At 36.0% G+C, this 22,755-nt stretch overlaps 1 protein-coding gene across 2 annotated transcripts in view; it reads right to left on the reverse strand.

The window, feature by feature from the left end:
• Nucleotides 1–21,176, reverse strand: part of LOC107714679 (cingulin-like) — a 30,615-nt gene extending 9,439 nt beyond the window's left edge. For both annotated transcript variants that reach the window (XM_016520612.1, XM_016520610.1), the window contains exons 1-12: nt 21,021–21,176; nt 10,900–11,178; nt 8,630–9,272; nt 6,102–6,202; nt 5,955–6,024; nt 3,237–3,352; nt 2,962–3,094; nt 2,481–2,693; nt 2,170–2,318; nt 1,151–1,271; nt 858–1,070; nt 558–779 (exon numbers count right to left, since the gene is read on the reverse strand). In XM_016520612.1, the coding sequence (XP_016376098.1) occupies nt 558–779; nt 858–1,070; nt 1,151–1,271; nt 2,170–2,318; nt 2,481–2,693; nt 2,962–3,094; nt 3,237–3,352; nt 5,955–6,024; nt 6,102–6,202; nt 8,630–9,272; nt 10,900–11,177 (2,259 nt within the window). In that variant the 5' untranslated portion in view covers nt 11,178; nt 21,021–21,176. The remainder of the gene's footprint in view (nt 1–557; nt 780–857; nt 1,071–1,150; nt 1,272–2,169; nt 2,319–2,480; nt 2,694–2,961; nt 3,095–3,236; nt 3,353–5,954; nt 6,025–6,101; nt 6,203–8,629; nt 9,273–10,899; nt 11,179–21,020) is intronic.
• Between the last annotated feature and the right edge of the window lie 1,579 nt (nt 21,177–22,755).

A 22,755-nucleotide genomic window follows, 5' to 3' on the forward strand; every position in this document is an offset into this window, starting at 1 on the left:
AAAAAAATATATATATATATATTTTTTTTTTTAGGAAAATGACCAATCATTTCACTAGATAAGACCCTTATTCCTCGGCTGGGATCATGTAGAGCCCTTTGAAGCTGCATTTTGGACCTTCAACCCATTGGGTCCCATTGAAGTCCACTATATGGAGAAAAATCCTGGAATGTTTTCCTCAAAAACCTTAATTTCTTTTTATCTGAAGAAAGAAAGACATGAACATCTTGGATGACATGGGGGTGAGTACATTTTTTCTGTAAGTGAACTAATCCTTTAATTTCACTGAGAGCCATCTTTTTCTTCCTTCATAAGATGGCAATAAGTCACTTTCCAAAACCTTTAACCTCTCTTTTCCCCTCTGGTGTAATGTGCTGCCAACCTCCACCTGAGCCCCCAAAAGTCCAGACCATCACATCTTTTAAAATGCAGCTGACCGAAAGCACTTAACCACCCCACACTCTCAAACCAATGCACTTACACACACATTTATTGTAGTTTAATAATAGGGAAAATAAGGTGCATCATTACATAATTATGTTAATCTGCATCCTAACCTCCAGGCGTATGATTCTCTCCTTTATACGCGCATTGGTTTCCTTGAGTTCCTTGTGCTCATGTGTCAGATTGTTTACTTGGGTTTGAGCAGAGCTGAGTTTGTCTCTCTCCGCCTGCAGCTCTTCTTCAGTTGAGAGCAGCTGACTGCGCAGTCGGCTCACCTCTTCTTGCATGTCACTCAACTCCTTGTGCAGGGCCTCCACCAATGAAGGTTCTGCTAGCTGCCGGAGGTAAATAAAAATCGTAAGTAAAAAACTAACAGATGGTACCTGCTTTGATGCTGTAATACTGTATGTTACCTGTTTGGCCTTCTCATGAGCTTTAGTCAGCTCTTCTTTATCTCTGCATGACTGGTCCCTCAATCTGTCAATCTCATATTTCTGCTCTGCTTCAAGCTCCTGTTTGCTCTTCTTTAATAACACAATTTCCATTGTCTTCTTGTCAAGATCTGTTCTTAATTTATCCATATCTGCCTGGGCCTTCTGTAGGTCAGCACGACAACGCTCAAGTTCCTATAAAAATACAAAGAGTATTTTAAGTCTTGAAAACTTTTATTAATTTAACATTCATAAGCAAAAGAGCGTGTATATACCTGGTTGACTGTCTGGGTCTGTTTGGGATCTGGGATCTGCTGTTTCATTGTGTTGACTTTCTCCTGCAGATCTTTCAGCTCCTCCTCAAACTCCTCTTTCTCCATACGAGCCTGGAGTAACCTAACACACACACGTAAATATATACACACATAGTACAAACACAGACAAACACCATATGCAAAACACAAAACAGCTAAACCGTAAGTGTTTAATAACAAATATGCACACAGTCTGCTGTGAATAGCAGCTATTAAAATGTCCTAAATGAGAACTTATTTTAATACGATTGAACTCCAAATATTTCCTGAAGATGTTAATATGGGTGGTCAAACTATTGATTTAGTGTCAAGATCCAAGATCCATAATGTGAAAGTAATGTTGCTTATGTGCATTTTTTTATTGGACTCTGTCTCAATTAATGGTACCATCTTGCTCTGTTACAGAAAGGCCATTCAGAGATGGAAAAATTAGTTTGGTGTATTTAAGTTTGAAGATTAGCAGCATCTTTTCTGAAAGAAAATAACAAGCGGCAGGATTTTATTTCTTAATGATGCAGAGTATTTGTGATGATGAACTAGTGATGAGGTAATTAGAGTTGTCATACAGAAGGTATCATGATTTTCTGTAATGTTTAGTAATGATAAAACTAGTTCCTTTAGATTCAGTAAGGATTTTGTGTTTTAAAATTGTGATTTATTACACTAAAAAGAACAAAAAAAAACATTCAATAATTTATTATTAAATCATCAAATCATTTGTTTAAAATTATAGTTGTGGGATCTTCGACAAGTCAGACTTACAAATACTAATAGGTTCAATCACACATCTACAGATAAATCTTAGCTAATCTGAGACAGTCTCTCACTCTGCTTTGGGTCGAACCCGTTGTCCACTGCCTCAACAAAATGCATACCACGAAAAAGGAGAGAAATACACATCAACAAAAAAGACAGAACTAAGCGTAATGCAAAAATAATTAAACTGTATACCTAAACTAACTTGTGTAAGTGTGACTCACTCTTGTTTGGTGTTGCGTAGCTCTTCTCTGCTGGACTGAAACTGCTCTCTCCAGTGATGTCCCTCATCTCTGCTCTCCTCCAATTGCTGCTGAAGAGACCTTACCGTAGAGTTTACACGGTGGCGCTCGGCTTCAATACTTGCCTGAGACTGAGGCACAGAGAGATAATCACGTTGTGCATATGTGCAACATAATTCCTATGCAAAGTGCTGCGAGATTAAACACTTCTTTCTAAATTGCATGATAACAGGTGTTCAACAGGGTTCTGTCTTGGGTCCCATTTAATTTACTGTCCAACATTGGGCGTGTACCTGTGAAACCTGCTCCATGCTTGCTCGTAGTCTCTCCATGTCTTGGCTGTACTGCTCTCTGAGAGCCTCTATCTCCTTGTCATGTGTGGAGACCTCATCCTTTAATGCCCCCTTTAGAGCAGTCAGCTCCCTCTCTCTCTGCCTCAGAATATCCTCCTGCTTCTGACACAGCGCTGCAGCTTCGGCCAACTCACCTCTCACTGCCATCAACTCCTGTACACAACCAAATCATAATTCTTTTTAATAATCTCAATACCAGCACAGCAATATCATTTTACTACTAGTAATTTGCAGTTTTTGTCTGCAGCCTAATGTGTGCAGTGCAGTAAGTGTGAATGAAATATTTTAAGGGTTTTCACAGGTTTAAAAACACTTTCAACTAAGGTGTTGATTTGTCATTACAAATCCTTTATTTGTTGCATTTGTGACCTTTTTAATCTCAGTCTAGAGAGTGTGTGTGTGTGTGTCTGTGTGTGATCACCATGTGCATAGTGTCAGCCTGAGCTTTGTTGTCTGTCTCTCTCCTCAGCTCCTCCTGTAGTCCTGCCAGCTGATCCTCCATCTCTCTAACATGAGATTCTGCATTCTCTCTGTCCATTCGTAACTGAGTTAGCCTGAGAGAGAGATAAGCAAACAGATAAAACCTAGTTTAACTATACATTATTTTGCAGATTTTATATCGTTCTCACCACAGATGTGTGAATGTTCATGTTGATAAACACACAATAGTGACAAAGGTATTTGTGTTTGTCTTACTCTGAATGTGTTTGGTGCAGCTCTGTATTCTTCCGTCCCAGATGTTCCTGCAGCTGTACATTTTCATCCAGACATTTCTCAAGCTCCTCCTTCAAGGAGTCATCAGATCTGTTCACCTGAAATCCGAGGGGCAACGGTTATACACCTATGCTCAATCTATGGCCACAGCCATATCACCCTGCAGCCCAAGACTTGTCCTGTGGCTGCAGTCGCATCATCCAAGTGCACATGATTGTTAAGTGCTTTGGATGTACAACAATACACAATAAAGCACTATATAAATGCATCATTCATTCATTCATGCTCTTAAGTATACTGTACATACCCCTTTTCTCGTAAGTGTAAGAATATTTAAAAATTAAAGGTCATAATCTTATTTAGTTGTATTTGTGTTTAACATTTTATCATTTGTTGCCCCAAGCATCAACTACTTGCAGTCATTTGTGATAGTCACTGTGGGGAAGAACTCAAATATGCAGGGCAGTGGGCACGCTTGGGGCTTGAACCAGAAGTATGTAATTTTTTTTTAACAGGAAAGTTTGTGTAAATTATATTGACAGTACTAAATTATAACCTTACAATTATTACTTTGATTGCTGAATGATTGCTTTTAAATGATAGTTAAAATAAAATATAAAAAAAACTAAAACAAACAATACAATACAAATTATAACTTCATTAGGACAGTACTAAATAAAAACATATTGCGGTAAATGTATGAGAAGAGCTGTGCTGTATATAACTGTGCGTCAAACAGCTTTTCAGGTAAACAAGGCATTACCAGATTATGCTCCAATTAGCTCAAAACACTATAATCCAAGTCCACCTCTATGATAGTATTTAGAAGACAGAGTAGTAATTAGTGGTTTGCTACCCCTGCTGAGACATATAGTAATAGGTTTGAGGATTTAATCCTGTCTAAAGATCACTATACTAAGTAATTGCTCTCAGAAAGAAACAATACAGTCCTTGCCTATAAAGCAAACAAGGAAGCACATATGAGAGTTTTAAATTATTCTCAAAAGCTCAGCATTGAAGACAAAGAATGATTAGAATAATACTACACATACACACACTACTGTTCAAGCGTTTGTGGTTAGTACGTTTTTAATGTTTTTGAAAGAAGTCTCTTATGCTCACCAAAGCTGCATTTATTTGGTTAAAAAACAGTTAAAACTGTAATATTTTGAAATACTATCACATTTTAAAATAACTGTTTTCTATTTTAATATATTTTAAAATGTATTTATTCCTTATTCCTGTTTTCATCAGTCATTTCTACAGACTTCAGTTTTACATATTTCTTCAGAAATCATTTGAACATGCTGATTTGGTGCTCAAAAAATAATTTCTTATCATTATTATCAATGTCAAAAACCTAATACGTGACCCTGGACCACAAAACCAGTCATAAGGGTCAATTTCTCGAAACTGAGATTTATACAGATATTTTGTAAAGTTCCTAACTTAAATATTAAAACTTAATTTTTGATTAGTAATATGCATTGCTAAGGACTTCATTTGGACAACTTTAAAGGCGATTTTCTCAATATTTAGATTTTTTTGCAACTTTAGATTCCTGATTTTCAAATAGTTGTATCTCGGCCAAACATTGCCCTATCCTAACAAACCATAGATCAATGGGAAGCTTATTCAGTTTTCAGATGATGTATAAATCTCTATTTCAAGAAATTTTGTGGTCCAGGGTCACATATAAGGCATTACAGGATTTTTTTTCAGTGTCTGTTTACATTTTGAATTTCTGATGGTCACTTATTAGCATTTATAATTTGATATAGTTTTATTACTTTAGATTGATCTATGCTGGATCTTTTTTGTATTGTATAATTAATGAGCTTTTGTGTGGGGGAGGTAAACATTCATTCCTCCTTCCACTCTAAAATGGGCTCAGCTGTTGTAAGTGAGGTGGGATCCGCTGCCAATTCATTATAGCTTAGCAAGAGATGCCAAAACCTAAAAAGCCATCAAATGTAATGCCCATTTTAGCAATGCCTGTCTGCGCACTAAATACAGTGCCAACCGAGCCTACCTCCACAGCTAGACCGGGTGATTTTATCACTAGAGTAAATCATCTCACACTGCGGACACTTGTTTATAACAGCTTTTTAAAAATGGCAGATTTATTTGCAGCTGGGTTTAGTCAAAGTCAGATCACTCTGTGGCTATCTTGGTAACACCCCAGGCAGCAATTTTCTAAGCAGATAATACAAGTACATCTTTTATGTACTTGAATGAGGAATGATGGCAATATTCTAAACTGTCTGTCAAGATTATGCCTTAATAACAGCTCAAATCACCAATGAAATAAGCAATTCTATCATATATTTTGATTCTTTAGTTCAATGCACACTAAAAGTGCATTTAAAGTAAACAAACAAGCAATATCTCTATTAAAAACATCTACTGGCTCTTATAACTGAAGGGCAGGACATTACACAATAACAGTCTCTGATTTAGTACACCTGAAACACCTTTCATAATATTAATCATTTAATATCAAAGCCTGAACAGAACATTGTGCCATTTTTGTTTGTACGGTCACCGACTGTGCTTCAGTTAATCTGAAAAGCTGAACTGGTTGTGTCATTCTGGTGGAAGTCTTTCATTTTTTGTTACATGATCAGGTGTTGATATTTGTTTTATGTTCGAAAATTAAAATGAAGAAATAGCAATGCTTCGAAATGTGACAGACTGTACCTTCAGTCCTTGAATTTTATTACAGATGACTCGAACTCTGTGCTTAATGACAGCAACTCCCTCTGTACTCCTGAAGAATTAGGAGAAACAAAATGTTACTAACTGTTGCTCTATATATTGCTGTTACGCATCAGAACAATGGTTTACCCCTGACGTAGAACATCGTAGATTATCTGCTGTATCTGATCTTCAGTTGAGAACTCTGACCCTGAACTTTGACCCTGGTCCATCAAAAGGTCAGGAGTTACCTAAATGGAGATAACAGTTTTTTAAGCATCAAACACAACCCATATAGAATATGTTCAAAACAACAAAGTAACATTTCTTATACAGTCTGAAGAGTGGGCTACAATTGATACATCTGAGAAGTAACATAAGTGTGCACTCTGTCAGCTGACACCAACAAGCTAAATCAAGCTAAATGACATTCAATGCCAGAGAGAATAGAGTATCAGGTTGATGAATAGCTTTTCTGTAACCTACTCAAATTACACTCTTTCAAAACTCTGACAGCATTTTGAAGGGATGCATTTAGACAGCAATGCAACTACCATGTTCAAGGACCAGAAAGGTAGTAAGGACATTGTTAAAATAGTCCATGTGACATCAGTGGTTCAACTGTAATTTAATGCAGCTACGAATATAGTTTTTGTGCGAAAGAAAACAAAAATAATGACTTTATTCAACAATTTCTGCTCTTATGTGTCAGACTTCGACACACGTTTATGGCAGTAACACGGTGCATGCTTATGCATTCCTCTGCTTGCAAACAAGCTGCAAATTAAGATTGAACAACTGATGTCACATGGACTATTTTAACGATGTCCTTACAACCCTTCTGGGCCTTGAACATGTCGGTTGCATTGGTTTCTATGCAGGGTCAGAAAGCTTTCGGATTTCATCAAAAATATCTTAATTTGTGTTCCGAAGATGAACGAATGTCTTACGGGTTTGGAACGACATGAGGGTTAAGTAATTAATGACAGAATTTTCATTTTTGGGTAAACTATCCCTTTAAAGCATCAGAGGTGCACATGCAAATGCAAAGGTTCAAAATGGTACAAATGCAAAGGGTGTTCCAACTAGGGATGTAACGATTCACTCAAGTCACGATTCGATTCTATTCACGATTTTGATTTCACGATTCGATTCGATTCACGATTATTATAATTTTTTTTAACAAAATGAGATTTAAGACAAATTATAAATTAAATGTGTCCTTTTTCAGACATACATTCATATAAACTCCTACACCTAAATGAATCGCGATTTGTTTGGCATCTCAACCGATTTGAATCGTCACATATTTGAATCGATTTTCAACCGGCTCGCAGTTAATCGTTACATCCCTACAAAGAGCAGATCCCTTTTTTGGCATGTATCCTTCACAAAGAAAAGAATGCAATCCCAAGTAAATGAGAATAAGTTGAGAAGTGTCACTTAAAAATATATTTCTTTCAAAAAGAAATAAATTGAAAAAGCATTTAAATTAATACGGTCAAATGATTAATCGTGATTAATCGCATCCAAAATAACGGTTTTTATTTACATAATATATCTGTGTGTACTATGTATATTTATTATGTATATATAAAGACACACACATATTGTATATATTTTGAAAATATTTACATGTATTACATAATTTAATCATTTAAATGTGTTTTATATTTACCTAAAAAAACGTTTTAATTCATTTAAAAAAAATACTATTTTACACAACATTTGTTATATATAGTTTTATTCTTAGAGAAACATAATGTTGATTTGCTAACACCATAATCTATTGGAATCAACTGGGAGTTGAGCCTCAACATGTTCATCAGAGGAACGCAGTCTAAATAAGACAGTAATGATGTTCAGCATAATTTAGGATGCTGCCTTTTAAGACAGCGGCCTACTGTATGTAAAGCAAAAAGCAGTTCACTAGATTTTAAAACAAAGCCTCAGAAGGGATGTTTGCATGCACTAATTTTCATCAGTTGGAATAATTCCAATCCGATTTCAGATTCTGAAAGTTATCAACTTTGCAATCTGATTCGCATGTTCATTTACATGTACACTACAGGTATTCAGAACAAAACTTAAGCACATAGTGCCCAGTTGCCGCATTCAAGAGCTGAGAAAGTCACCAAAAACATAACGTTACCGGAGCTACCACAAGCATGATGGTAGTTTTTGCCTTAATAACACAACTCAAAAGAAAGCTGACATGTCTATCAGAAAAGCTTTTTTAGCAAATATTTAGTAAATATTCAGTTTACGCCACTGACCAGTTTGAAAGACGAAAGACAAAAATAAACATTCATAAGACCAAGATTGATTAGATGATGATAGATTGTGGTGTTCAATCAATCAATCTTTCTTCTAATGTTTATCTGGTTGCATGTAAACAAAGCCAGTGAACATAGGACAGATGAGGCAAAGCTAAGGACATTTTATGTGAATGCAAAACTATCTAGAAACTGAGAAAATTGCCCTAGACAATATTTCTATGAAAACAAACCTGCATTTAAGAGACTGTAAAGAATACATGGTATGGAGGTCAAAAAGAAGAGAAATGATTTGTTCCCCACAGGTTCAGTACTTGCTATTCATTTCTAAATTAATGTTAAACACTAAGAGTAGTGCATACTTTTAATACTGCAAACCTCTTTATTTAACCCATCACTCACATGTCCATCAACTGAAGCAGATGAAGAGACAGCCGTGACCTTGGCGACAGAACTTGAGCCACGGCCCAGGCTGCTGTAGGCAGAAGCAGGTGAGGAAGACTGCGGTGAAGAGTATGTGTTTAGGATGAGAGATGGAGCGGGTAACGGTGAGGTTGAGGTGGGTCTGTTGTCTGCTTTTGGGATGGGATAGCGCCCCTTGGTGTTGGTCCCAGTGTTACCCGCCTGTGCTGCAGAGCTGTGCAGTCTGTGGGCAGGCGTCTGACGGATGGAGTTGGGAGCTGATTGGCTGTGAGTGTGCTGGTTGTATGGAGATATTTCGACTGATTCTGATGAGGTGTGATGACTGCCTCCAGCTCTCCCTCTTCCTAAAGTGCCATTCAGCCCTGTCTGGTAGGATCCACCCCACTGATTTCTCTCCATCCTTTCTCTGGGCAGCTCCCTGTCTGCTCCCATACCAATACCTCCATCCAGGTTTCCGTAGCTACCGGAGCGTCCATCTCCAAGCGGACGTCGGAGTTGATCTGTGAAGTCTTCGCTGCCGTCTTCTCTATCCAACAGGGAGCCATGAGATTGAGCCCGACGCAGGGGGGTGTTCCCTCCAGACGAGAAATACGGCCCCTGGATTACCCCATCCTCTCTCCTCCTAACAAACAAACAGACACAATTAGAGAATTACAAAAATCAAAGATACAGATTAAACATTCTTTTCTATCTTAAATAAAGATTAATCTATACTCAATTTATAGTTTTTGCATATACAATTTATAGTTTATGAAGATTTTAAGTTCACTATTTTTCACTATTTTTAAATGTTAAAATGAATGGCTTTCAGTTATACTGTAAATGTTGAATGGCTATAATTAATGGCAAAAAGTGAGGAAAATGCATTTAATAGAGACATCGGTAGCAATATTGGTATTAATTATACTGGCGTTCATTAATAACAGGCTACTTGGTAAAAAGATGCCATTAAACACATATTAAAAAAAATATACGATACTTTTATTATTTCTACATTAATTTGGAAATTCAATGTGAAATTATGACAATATAAATATATTAATATGCAATCAAATCACAATTAATTACAGAAAAATGTGTAATTAATTAGTTACTTTTTTGCAACCAATCGCTAATTTCTAAACTTTAGATCTAAATGACTGTGCTTAAATGCTAAAAAAATTATTTTGCCTACATATGTCTTTACAAGACACCCCTGTTTGACACCACTGTTTTAAAATGATATGACTTACTTTCTTCTGTGGAACACAAAAGAAGATATTTTCTAGAAGGAGAATGTTGCTAACTAAACAATTTTGGTTCCCAACATTCTTCAAGATATATTTTTTTTGTTTTCAGTAGAAAGAAATGCATATAGGTTTGGAACGACATGAAGGTGAGTAAATGATTACATATTTTTTACTATTAACCCATTAAGGCACTAAATTAATTTGCTTAATAATACTATTTATTAAGTGCCTTAAATTCATGAAGAAAATTATTCTAAAAGAATTTTAGTAAAGATACTCATATATACTCATATAAATTTATTTAAAGCACAGATATTTAGATAAGGTGGTTTTAAGATAATCAAAAAAATAGTGCTGTCAAATGATTAATCGCGATTAATCGCATCCAAAATAAAAGTTTTTGTTTACATAATATATGTGTGTACTGTGTATATTTATTATGTATATATAAAGACACACACATACAGCATATATTTTGAAAATATTTAAACAGATAAAAAAATCAATAAGTGACTGACTCTGTTAGAAATCTTATAGACCATGTTTGGATCTTCCAACCGTACAATAATTCAAACACAAACCTCAAAAACAACACAAAAATAGGTATATTATTTATATAGAAAATTAGTGGGGTGAACTGAAGAGAAGAAGCACCAACATGGAGCTGGGAATCTGAAGGGTCTGGAGAGATTCTGGAATAAAAGATCAAAAGGATTAACAATGCAGATTAATTTTCACAGCCTTCTTTGATCATATTTACCAAGGGTGCCGATATTTTTGGCCATGACTGTAAATTATATCATATATAAATATATTTAATATATAAATGTAGCATATTTTTCTTAAATATATACATGCATGTGTCTGTATTTATATATACATAATAAATACACACAGTACACACACATATATTATGTAACCAAAACTTTTATTTTGGATGTGATTAATCGTGATTAATTGTTTAAGAGCACTACAAAAAAATATATATATTTTTCTTTAAAAAAATGATTTGGAGCATACCTAGGCAGGCTGCTGTAAGCAGGTGGTTGGGATCTCAGCTGTACTCCATATGAATCTCCTTTTTCTCCCTCTTTCAGTACAACATAGGGCTGCCCACCAATGCCCTGCACCCTCACTGCCACTCCATAGCGAGACGGTGGCTTTTTCGGAGGCTTTTTTGACGGCTCTTTCCGAGGCTGCCCACTCACTCCCCCTCCGGTGTCCTGCAGGTCATTTATAAAGCGAATCTGTACGCCATAGTCCACGGGGGTCTTCCTACCTGAGACAGGAGCAGACATCCTAGAGGGGAGATAAAGAGAGACAAACAAAGAATATGTCATAATATATATTTTTTTTTTCAACAGCTCAAAGCATCTAGTGACCTCAAACAGATCAAATACTCCTTATGGGTTCCAGAACTATTTTTTCTCCTTCAGTTTCAGAAAATTCTTCAATAAAAAGCTTCAACCCTTCAACCAAAGCAACCAGCTCAGAGGTGAATCACAACAGCACAAAGAAATGAAAAAGTATTTTTTTTTCTGTCACAGCCCTGAATGTCCTTTCCTTCATACTGGCCCTAACAGAAGCAATATGATGTCCTTCAGATTACACTCCACTGCACAACCTGATCTGTAGTCACTTCCCCCTCTACGGACACTGCTCTCCTCTTCTCCAAAAAAGCACTTTACTTCAACAAGACACAATTGTGAATTCCCTTTTGTTATTGCTAGATATTGTGCCAGATTTGGGGGCAGTGTCCTACTTGACTTATTTGACAATTAAACAAGCTTTTATTTATTGAGTTTTTATGATCTTAAATTAGGGATGCACGATATTGGATTTCTGCCGATATCCGATATTCCGATATTTTTCAACTTGTTTTGGCCGATACTGATACCGATATATTTCCTTTTGTTTGGAAACAACACCAAGTCTCTCCTGTGCAGAAATTATAAGAAAAATATTTTTAATTTTGGTTAGTTTTTAACAAGAACTTATTTGCTAGAATTAAATAAACAATAATAAAGGTTTTTTGACAGTACATTGAAGCTTTGAAAATAACTATAAATAAAAGCAAAAAGAGTTGTAAAAATTCTGAAAATATTTTAGAGCTTATGATTTGTTTAAAAAATAAAACATATTACACATTAATGAATAAATCATTATATATAAAATTATTCCATTTACAAGTGTCATGTTTGTGATTTTTTTTTCATGTAAGCAATAGGCTAGCTTCTGACCTTTAAATCAAAACATACTCATTTTATGACATCAATTACTGCTTTTTAAATCAGAAACACAGTCTAAATGTTATTTGTGCAGGCTATTTTACTTTTAATTTAATTAGAAGTAGGCCAACAGCGCCCCCTACGGAATTAAAACTACTTACCGAATGGGCATTAGGACCTGGGGGAGGCTGCCGCTGCTGCTGCCACTGTATGTGCTATTACTGTTTACTCTATCATACACCGAACCAGTCATTCTGTACGTGCTTTCACAGATTAAATGCAGCAATCCAAACCAGTGAATCTAGTCATCATTCAGACAAAAACTTTGCTTCAAGAATGAGCCACTGCTGACTTGATCTAATCGCTAGCACACCCTGAGCACATGTGAGTAACATATTCCTCTTATCTGCAAGACATATCTGCATCATTTTTCGTATCGGGCCGATGCCGATATTTACATTTAAAGCCATTATCTGCCGATTCCGATATCAGTCCGATAATATTGTGCATCCCTATTTTAAATCCTTCTGGCCTAAATAATTGCGCTTAAATGCTAGAAATATTTTTGGTTTGTATACAAATGACTTTTTACTGAACTAAAATAATTTTTTTTTAAACATTAATATAATTTGTCATAATCTGACTGATTAAAATTCAGGTGTTACACTCCAGAATGAAGCCACGAGCAGGAATAGCCATTTTAGAGGTGGAGCAAGTTATTACATATTAATAAAAGATTATAAAGACACATTTATTTCTTTGTTATAATGTACACTTATGAATCCTTCATGATAAGATCAGGAACACGCATTATTAATAAAGTAAATGGGTTCGATTTCATATTGACTTCAACATTCTTGTAGACAATGCTGGTCTGTGTTGAAATGTGTCTAGCCTACGTTACTCTCTAAAGGAGTATTTGAATGGGATTTTTACAAGCAGAACCCTACTGTTGTGCTCTATTGAGATACAGACAGACACAGACACGCAGACAGTCGAACGAGGCAGGATTGAATTACACACACTACTCCACTACTCTGACTCCTGGCACAGAAGACCCAACGGCCTTCATTATTCATTAACCTGAACACACACACGTTTGTTTTTCACATTGTTTTTCATGGATTCCATTGACTTTCCATCCTAAACATCACCTTTTCATTAAGAAAATTTCTCAACAAAACCCAGGAAAGCTCCAGCATTACTCGTGATGTAATGGAGTAGAAAAATGAAGGTGTGTCTGGTGTGATGGAATGAAAGTATCTCAATAAGGAACAGATTAAAGCATGAAGGGTGTGACAGAGGAACAAAGTGCATTCTCAGATATTGGTACATCTTTACTGTTTCTCTTTCTGTCTGTCACTCTCACATTAGTCGTCCTCTTCAGTAAAAAACAGCTCTGCAACTACAAACACATTCAGTCTAATCAGTACTGCTTCTATTACACAAGTGATGAAGAATCCAGTGTAATAAAATGCATGATAAACCAGACGGGAACGATCGCTCCCATGACTGAATCATGGGAAGAGCACTGAGCAACTCCTGTTCACAATAAACCTACAGATTTTGTTAAAGTGACCAAATGTCTGGTTAAAACAAACATTCAGCCTGAGATGAGTAAGACAGTGTTAAGAAACATATTTACTGTGTGACATATAAAGGAGCCTTCATGACTAGTACTGCAATGTGAATACAATGAATGGGCCCATTATGTGTTTTGTCACCAGAAAGCTGTCTGAGACGGCTGACGTGTCCATGTCAATGACTGAAAGAAGACTGAAGAAAGACGGACAGACAGGTGGATGGCTATACAGGTGTAGTGAGAAAGCAGAAGCAGCACTTCACTGATCATTTTCACCTCTCAGAATCATTCTTCATCTGTGTTTATTGTAGCTGCAGCAGTATTTATGTACTTTTACAGTGACCACGATTAAATTCCAGACAGGTGGAGTTTTGGTCCTAGACAACAGACTTTGGACATCATAAAAGAACTATAAAGCTGGACATGCTTCTTTATTGATAGCAGGGGGGCATCGTTATGTTGAATATGATGAACATTTATCCTGAGGGCCTAGACAAATGCTGTAGACAATTTGTGCAGAAGCCAGTTGTAATACGGCAACAAATCTCATAGTCTCTTTAATTTTTCACCATAATTTAAAGATATTGCATTTTGAACCAAACAGTAATGCTGGCACTTTGATCAAAGTTCCTTTAAGGGAAGCCAGGTCTAGGCAGTTATTTCCAGTTATGCTCCAATCTACTCAAAGAGGCAAAGACCAAAATCTCCTGAACTGTTGGTCAAGGTAACATTCCAGTGACATATTTCAAATCAGGAATAAAATCTGGCAATCAACAAATCAATTGTGCTTTCTTTTTTTTTTTTAGCTCGGATTCACTCACACAAATGTTAATTTGCATTCTGAAGATGAACAAAGGTCTTACGGGTCCGGAACAACATGAGGGTGAGTAATTAATGACAGAATTCTCATTTTTGGGTGAACTATCCCTTTAAAGGGGTCATATGATGCGATTTCAAGTTTTCCTTTCTCTTTGGAGTGTTACAAGCTTATTGTGCATAGATAAGATCCCTGAAGTTGCAAAGACTGACTTATCAAAACCAAAGAGATATTCTTTATCAAAGTTAAGACTCTGCCACGCCCCCCTAAAACGGCTCATTCTAACACGCCCCCACATATCTACCCCACTATGTGGAAAGATCTTTAAAAAAGCATCATATGACCCCTTTAACTCTCCTCACTTTTGATTTTCCACATGATGACTGTCAGATTATTTATTCTATAATAACAGTGATCTGGTCAAACAAACAGCCAAAATTCAGTCACGGTCTATGGCGATCCATTTCCTCTGTGTCAGTGTGTCAGTGGCCAGACAAACAGAGGCACCATTTAGCCTCTCAGCACTGCATTATCTGATAGGCTGAATGGAGGGAGCCCGTGAGTGGGATGAGGACCCTCTTCCCATTATTACAGTGAAGTGGGGCAGAAAACAAGAGCAGCTATGCTGAGAACACTGGCTTCTCTATCACACTCGCTCTCTCCTGCTCACATACACTGATCCAAATCAGAGATGTCACTGTTCTCTTCATAGGCAATAGCCTGTGGTATGCAGGGGTTTACTTATCCCAAACAAACACACTTGATTTCAACCACTCTAGGAGCAAGTATTTGTGCTTTAAGGGCAAAACAATATGAATCAACCCACTGCTTTTTCTCTCTTCAAAATAAAGCACTGTTATCTGCTATATAATTTTCTCTTATGATGATTTTATGATGACTTCTGCCCATCTTAAATGCTTTTAACATTAGATTTAACCCCAGTTAATAACTTTGAATGAAGCAATGTTTCTCATTTCTTTCCTCTCACTGTATTTTTGTATTTTAATTTATTTAATTATTTTGCCCTATTCTATATTTTATGTCTGCTGCAATGCAATGCCTAACCCCCCCCCCCAAGAGATGAATAAAGTATTATCCTCACTGAACCTATCGCATCTCATTCTATCCATTCTCTCCTATTTCCTAGTAAATTTAACTCCCGAGTTAGAAAAACTTCTGAAAAGCAATGACAAAAGGTATACAATGTGAAACAATGGTGTGCAAGAAGGTCACAGCGAGTTGTTTAGCAACTGAGAACCAATCATAAAACAAGCAATGCCTGTCTCATTATACATTCATGGATTGTGTACAGTTGCAAAATTTGAATTTATTATAATAAATTCATAAATATGCTAATAAGAACATTTACCCCACAATCCTTTATTTTCTTTATCCATGCATAGGCTAATATACAGCATATCTGCACCACTGAATTACCAACAGTGTAAAATAACAGGAGATTAGCAGATTCTGTATTAAAAAAAAGAAGCCGTACAGGACTTGTGTCCTACTTTCACTCTGATGGACAGAAGTAGAGATAGACAGAAAGGTTAAGGGTGAAGGGTGAATACAAATGGTTTCATATTTGCAATGTAACATTTGGTTGCTTGCCTATTATTTAAGCTTTGCACTTCACTTGTGTTCCAAATTATCCACATAAAACAGTTTATACGCACAACAACTTTTTTTGTGTACTAGCACCAGTATCTACACATAGTATCATTAATTATAAAGTTTTAGTAATCTTTATAATTTCTGAGAATAGTCCACACACAGGAACAATATCGATGGAATCACATTCAGAAAATTTTTCTTCCAGCTGATGAACTATAAAAACATTGACAGCCAATCAGAATCCACGTGACTTTGAACAGCTTGAGCATTTAAGGTGGTAGACAACATAACTGCGGTGCAGGCTTATAATAAACAGAACTATATCACCCATTGGTGTAGATGCTAAAATTATAGTTATCTTTCCTGATGTGAACAGACCATTATTGAGCCCTAATAATGTGATGATAACTTACCAAACCAAAAGTGTCTGTCTCCAACTAATTCGCAAGTATTTATCACAGTCCAAAAAAGTTATAGTATAGTTAGATATAACTCAAATCTAGACTATGCTCGACCGTCTTACTTGTACACATTCACAGCCAAAATGTAGCCCATTCATTGAAATTGTCAAAATAACAGAATATTATACACTTACACATTAGGACAGACACATACTGTACTTTCCACGTCTCATTTCACCTGCTCAGGGAGATAATGCAACAACAAACAGTCCAATTAGCAAGTCTTAATGAACCACGTTTCTAAAGAAAAAAAACTATGTTTCTAAAAAAAAAAACTAAACCTCCTCACACCAGACCAAACCCTCCAGGGACACCTGTCCACAGCTCAGAGTCTGCAACCTCCTGTTCTCCCATCAAACTGAATTCTCCGATCTTAAATTGAATCGGGACTGCCGAGCTCTCAGATGTGGAACATTAATAGAATTAGCAGGAAACTGAGGCACTAGGATTCAGGAGACGTCTGTGCAGTCAGTATAGTTTGTATTGTCTCCGCTGACTATTACAAACCAAATCAATGCGACTACAATCAGTGCATCAGAGCGTGTTTAATTTTGCTCAGACATGCATTGCATCAGACTTCATATCAATATAAAATATGACTTCAGTCAACTTTTTTCAGGTCAGAATTCACTTAACACGGGAGGTAGAGAACAAGCATGCTTAGCATTCCCAGAGTCCTTTAGGTTTTCAACAACAACCTCTCAGCATACTTCAGTAACACTTATGAAATCAACCGGCGGTGTATATTACAAGTATGACATGCAGTCTGATGGGAAACACAACCTGAATCTCTGATAGTTTCCATTAATTTAAGAAGGGTAAACCAATCACTGATATTCGCTCTGGGGTGATTTACCTGACAGAGGTGAGATGTAGAGTTCATCTAGATTAATCTACAAATTAAGCACTCAAGTTGCTGTGAGAAAGCATCTGAGAAAATGTAGCCTATCTTAAGCTTTCTCGGTATCCCTCCATTAGTGTTGGACTCCCCTTTACATTCTTTGTCTCCTGCCAAACTCCCTCTCAATCTTCTCTTTCCTTTCTTGCCCCCCTCCCTTCCTGAACTTCAGTCGCTCTTCTTGTTTCAATCATAGACAAACAAGAATTTCTTCTTCTGTGTGTCTAATGGATCTCACCAGCATGACTAAAACAGGCTTCATTGTTGCCAAACACAAATCGTACTTCCAGAAACCCACACAATAATACGAAGAAATCTTATCTAATACCCGCATGTGATGTGTTGGAAAAACTGAAAAAACTTCAGCTTGGAAAAACTGAAGCAAGATATGACTCACAGCTGTGAATCACACTAGAGGATTAACATCTCATATACATGTAATAAATTATGTTTGTCTATGGCTCAGCACAAAGTAGGCATAGGTCAATAACCAAGATGCCAGTGTGATATGGGAGATGCAAGAACAATACATTTCGGTTTTATGATCTAATATGCGCAAACAATGGTTCAAATGAAAAGTAAACTTTTAATTAATTCCAAAGATTCTAAAGAGTACTAAAGAGACTTTAGTGGGTTCAAGGGGGTAGTTGGAAAGATTTTGCTTAAAACCTATAAAACATAAATTACTACTTTATTGGATTTCATATTAATAAATGGGCTATTAGGTATTTCTCTGGGAAATTCCTCCATATTTGCAGCCAGAATCATTAAAACATATGAAAATAAAAAGCTCATGTGTGTCATTAGGGGGAAGCTACTTATGGTGAGTAGGTTTTTCACCCACGGAACTGATTGTTTTTCCATTTAAAGTACCAGGGTTTAAGCGAATTAAATGACTGGAGTCCGGCATACATATTACTAGAAAGATATATATATATATATATATATATATATAAATAATTTCACCAAAATTATATAAAAAATAGGAGTAAAAAACAAATAAATAAAAATAAAATTACTCCATAATTCTAACCAGAATTGTTAAAATCAAAAGCTCATGTGTATCATTAGGGAAATTTTTCACCCACAGAACTGTTTTTCATGGTTGCAATGAAATGGCAATGAAAGTAGTGACAGATCTTTTCATCTGTATGTGACGTGCATTTGAGTGAAACGGAATATTGAAAAGGAAAAAAAAAAAAAAGTAGGGCAGGCTTGGTTCAATTCATCAGCTGATTGGATGGAGGCAGATCTGAATTCGAGCTGGCAGTCGATTTTAGTTAGAGTGGGTGAGGTTTAAAATCATTACAATGATAGGATAAGTCCAGTATATGTCTCTAGAGAGAAATCTGTCATTTCACAAAGTTTTAGAGATGAAATTCACTAAAAATATGACATCAAAAAAAAAAAGAAAGAAAGAAAGAAAGATGATGAAAACACAAATGTACTCTTAAAGGGATAGTTCACCCAAAAATGACAATTCTGTCATTAATTACTCACCCTCATGTTGTTCCAAACCCGTAAGACCTCTGTTCATCTTCGGAAAACAAATTAAGATATTTTTGATGCAAATTGTTGAATAAAGTAATTTTTTTTCTTTTGCGCACAAAAAGTTTTCTTGTAGCTTCATAAAATTATGGTTGAACACCTGATGTCACATGGATTATTTTACCGATCTCCTTGCTACGTTTCTGGACCTTGATCGTGTAAGGACACTTGCTGTCTATATATGGGAGGGTCAGAGAGCTCACGGGATGCATCAAAAATATCTTAATTTGTGTTCCGAAGATGAACAGAGGTCTTACGGGTTTGGAACGACATGAGGGTGAGTAATTAATGACAGAATTTTCATTTTTGGGTGAACTATCCCTTTAATAGACACTTCTTACATTTTCAAGGTTCTCAGAAGTGGAAGTTGTCATAGTTGGGTAAACTTTTACAGTGGTGAAAAGAAATTCTTTTTTTTGCATTTTTTGCCAATCATTATAATGATTGGAGCAGTCCAGTATGTCACTACAGAGAAAACTGTCATTTCAGAAAGTTTTAGAGTACAAAAATGTACTCTTCAAAATAGATACTTCTTACATTTTCAAGGTTCTCGGAAGCGGAAGTTGTCATAGTTGGGTAAATTTTTACAGTGGTGAACAGAAACTATAACAATTTATTTTTTTCATTCCCATTTGCTCAAATAGCAAAAGAAAAAAATCCACTTTAGCATTTCCAATACTTTCAAAAAGAGGAAAAAAATCTCAGAAATTTATTACGTTGATCAAATGTGAGAAAGATGTCAAATTTGCCCTCAGCTACTGTATTAGAAACATTCATGCGGCTGCGTTGACTAGTTTGTATTGTTTTAAATTAATTTCTTTGTGTAATTTAATGCCAAGGTAAGTGAACACAAAACATAGTGCTATAAATGTACATTACACTTTTTTTTTATGAAAATATAAAAAACCTTTGCTAGATTTTCAAAAGTTAATAATAGTGGAAACTTGTCACAGTCTGTGAAAAGTGTCCATAAGATAGCCTAAATAACAAAGAGAAAATGAATACTCGTTTCATCTTAACCTTACATCACTGTAATAATGACCACTTTAATAATATCAATGATTATACTGAATTATATCCAACATTAGATAAAAATAACACATTTCATATTGAGCCTTACCAATGGAGCTGTGGGGGTAGATAAAACAAAAACAGGTCGTGAAGCAATTATTTGAATGACTGAGAATGAGTAATATTGTAGAGTTTAAGTGCCACTGTTAAACCCAGGCCAATAAAATTCTTCTGCACTGAGTCGCCGGTTTCAAATCTCTAAAGATCCTGACGTCTGGATAACATGACCAAGGAGCTAGCTACCAAACGAGCTATGTAGGCTATCAAATATAACACTTTAATTTACTTAAAAGTTGGTTGTTGTTTCATTTAATAGCCCCTTTAAACATAAACACACGTTTGACAGCCTACCTGACACAGTAACCTGATCGCTCACGGCATGTTTGACACAAACTCGTTCTTCATTTGAATGAAAATTGAGCTATTCAAACCAGACTTTAAATGTTTAGCGGACTTTCGGGGCTGTGGCGAGGAGGTAAACAATCACAACACTGTTAAAGCGGGATTGTTTGCCACGTCAAGCTTTTCTTTCATGAGTTTTTTTTTTCCCCCAAAGCGAGAAGCGCAGGTGTTCACCTGGCGATGCACCTGCGCTATGTGCGAAACTCAATGGGTTACGAAGTCTCTCGGGGCGAAGCGCTCATTTTCAGCGAAAACTAATGAAAAATACTGTCATTACGCGGGCTAGACAATAATCCTTTGGGCAGACTTTAATCCATCTTCAGAGAAGAGAAGACCACATAAGAAAAACACAAAATACTACTAGGCTATACCTCAGTATGCGAGCGAAACAAGTGTCACTCCCAGTGGAAGAAAGTAGAGCTCGAGAATGAGTTGGAGCATCTGCTCGACAAACAACTTAGAATCAATTTCTAGTCACAGGCTAACAGGTTTAGCGAGACAAAAATAACATTTAACGTACCTGATGTTAAGGCAAAGTTTATATTTCACTCTGCTGAATGTTCCTCTGTTTCCTCCTGTGGTTCTCCTACATGAGAACTAATAGCGTAAAAGTAAAGAAGGCCTCTTTAAATGTGACAGCTCTTACTAATAAACCCAAGGGAAAACATTTGCTAAAGACAACCTGTTACCTTTCAGACCGATACCACATGCCCTGCCCACTTTGCGCGTGAGGATAATCTCATTGGCTGATAGTGGCGTCGTGGGTGGAACGCGTGAAACCATTTCTGTTTCGTTATTGGTGAGCTTGTGTGTCAATCACAATTAAATCTGGAACTAGTTTGTCTGTGGAACAGTGAAATGTAAATATAATTATATGATTTAAAGACGGGAAAGTTTAGTTTTGTCACTAAATTGATACAGTGGGCTTAAACTTCTACGTGCACGCTCATGTAGGCTAACTGCTTGTTGCGCAATTCGATAGGCCCTGTATCCAAATAGAGTTGTGAATGTTATTTATACTGACGTGGTCTTGTAGATAGACTATATAGATACGATAAAATGTGATATATCGATGAGAAATTCCGGTGCAAAACAGGGTTTGGATGTATCATAAAAATAGATGGTTTTGTAAATAAAATGCATTAAAATCAGAATGGAGAAATGCGCATCATATAAAGTAGCCTACAATCAAAAATAGTGCAGAATCTGAGTGCAACTGGTTATACTAGTTAGTTGGTCCGCCGATGAGTGTAAATGTACCGTGTGTAGCCTACTGTCTTGTAATTCAGTTGCATCTGGATTTCATTGTCCTTTGATCTTTTTCAATAACTGGAAAAACAGGTTCAGATGCTTTACAATACATTTTACAAGACGTTCCACGATGAGCTTCTTGAAAATACTGTTACTCTTCACCGTGGTAACCACCAGTAGTCACGTGTGGGCAGAGTATCAAGTAGGCCCATTCAACTTCCAGTATTTTGAGTCATTTATCTTTTCAAAACAATGCAAAAAATAGAAATATGTGTATAACCATATACAGTAGGTAGCCTAGGTAAAGTAAGTAAAGTCGGTGCCGAATAGATCAATTTTAAAACTTTGCAAAAAAAAAAAAAAAGCCTATCTAGTTTTCAAGCAGACAAGTGTATTGTGTCTAATTAATTAAATGAAAGCATAATTAAATAATTAATGTTTACGTCTAATCAATGAATTATGGATGTTATTTTTAATAAGCCACTAGATGGAGGCAGTGTAAATAACTTTAAATTGCCCATGTGTCTGCCCTTACAAGTAGGGCCTAACTTGGGCCAGTTACCCGGTGTAAACTGCTGCCCCTCTGTGGTAGTGTCTTGCACAATAGGCCTAATTTTTCAGCATTTAGATGTTTATAGTTTTTTTTAATTAATTATCAATTATCAAATTATCAATTAAGAACAAGATCATATTTAAATATTTGTTACATTTTATTTTATTATTGTTTTTGTTGCTTTTTCATTATTATTTTTTAACATTTTATTTCAAATTTACTGTTTAAATTAAGCTAAAAAAGTCTATAGACCTATTATTTACAGATGACAACTTAATCCATGTGACCACATGTCCCGCTATTAGGGCAACATGTGTTCAATTATCTTTATTTCGTGGCCAACAACGGTGGAAAAGTCAAATAGTTGTTTATTATAGTTGTATATTTATTTATTTACTTGCTTAACCAGAAATTGACCTTTACTGGATTAGCCTGGAGTACAACGATGGAA

The sequence above is a fragment of the Sinocyclocheilus rhinocerous genome, unplaced genomic scaffold (genome assembly GCF_001515625.1).
Source record: "Sinocyclocheilus rhinocerous isolate Xijiao unplaced genomic scaffold, SAMN03320098_v1.1 scaffold2194, whole genome shotgun sequence".
In the NCBI taxonomy this organism is placed as follows: domain Eukaryota; kingdom Metazoa; phylum Chordata; class Actinopteri; order Cypriniformes; family Cyprinidae; genus Sinocyclocheilus; species Sinocyclocheilus rhinocerous.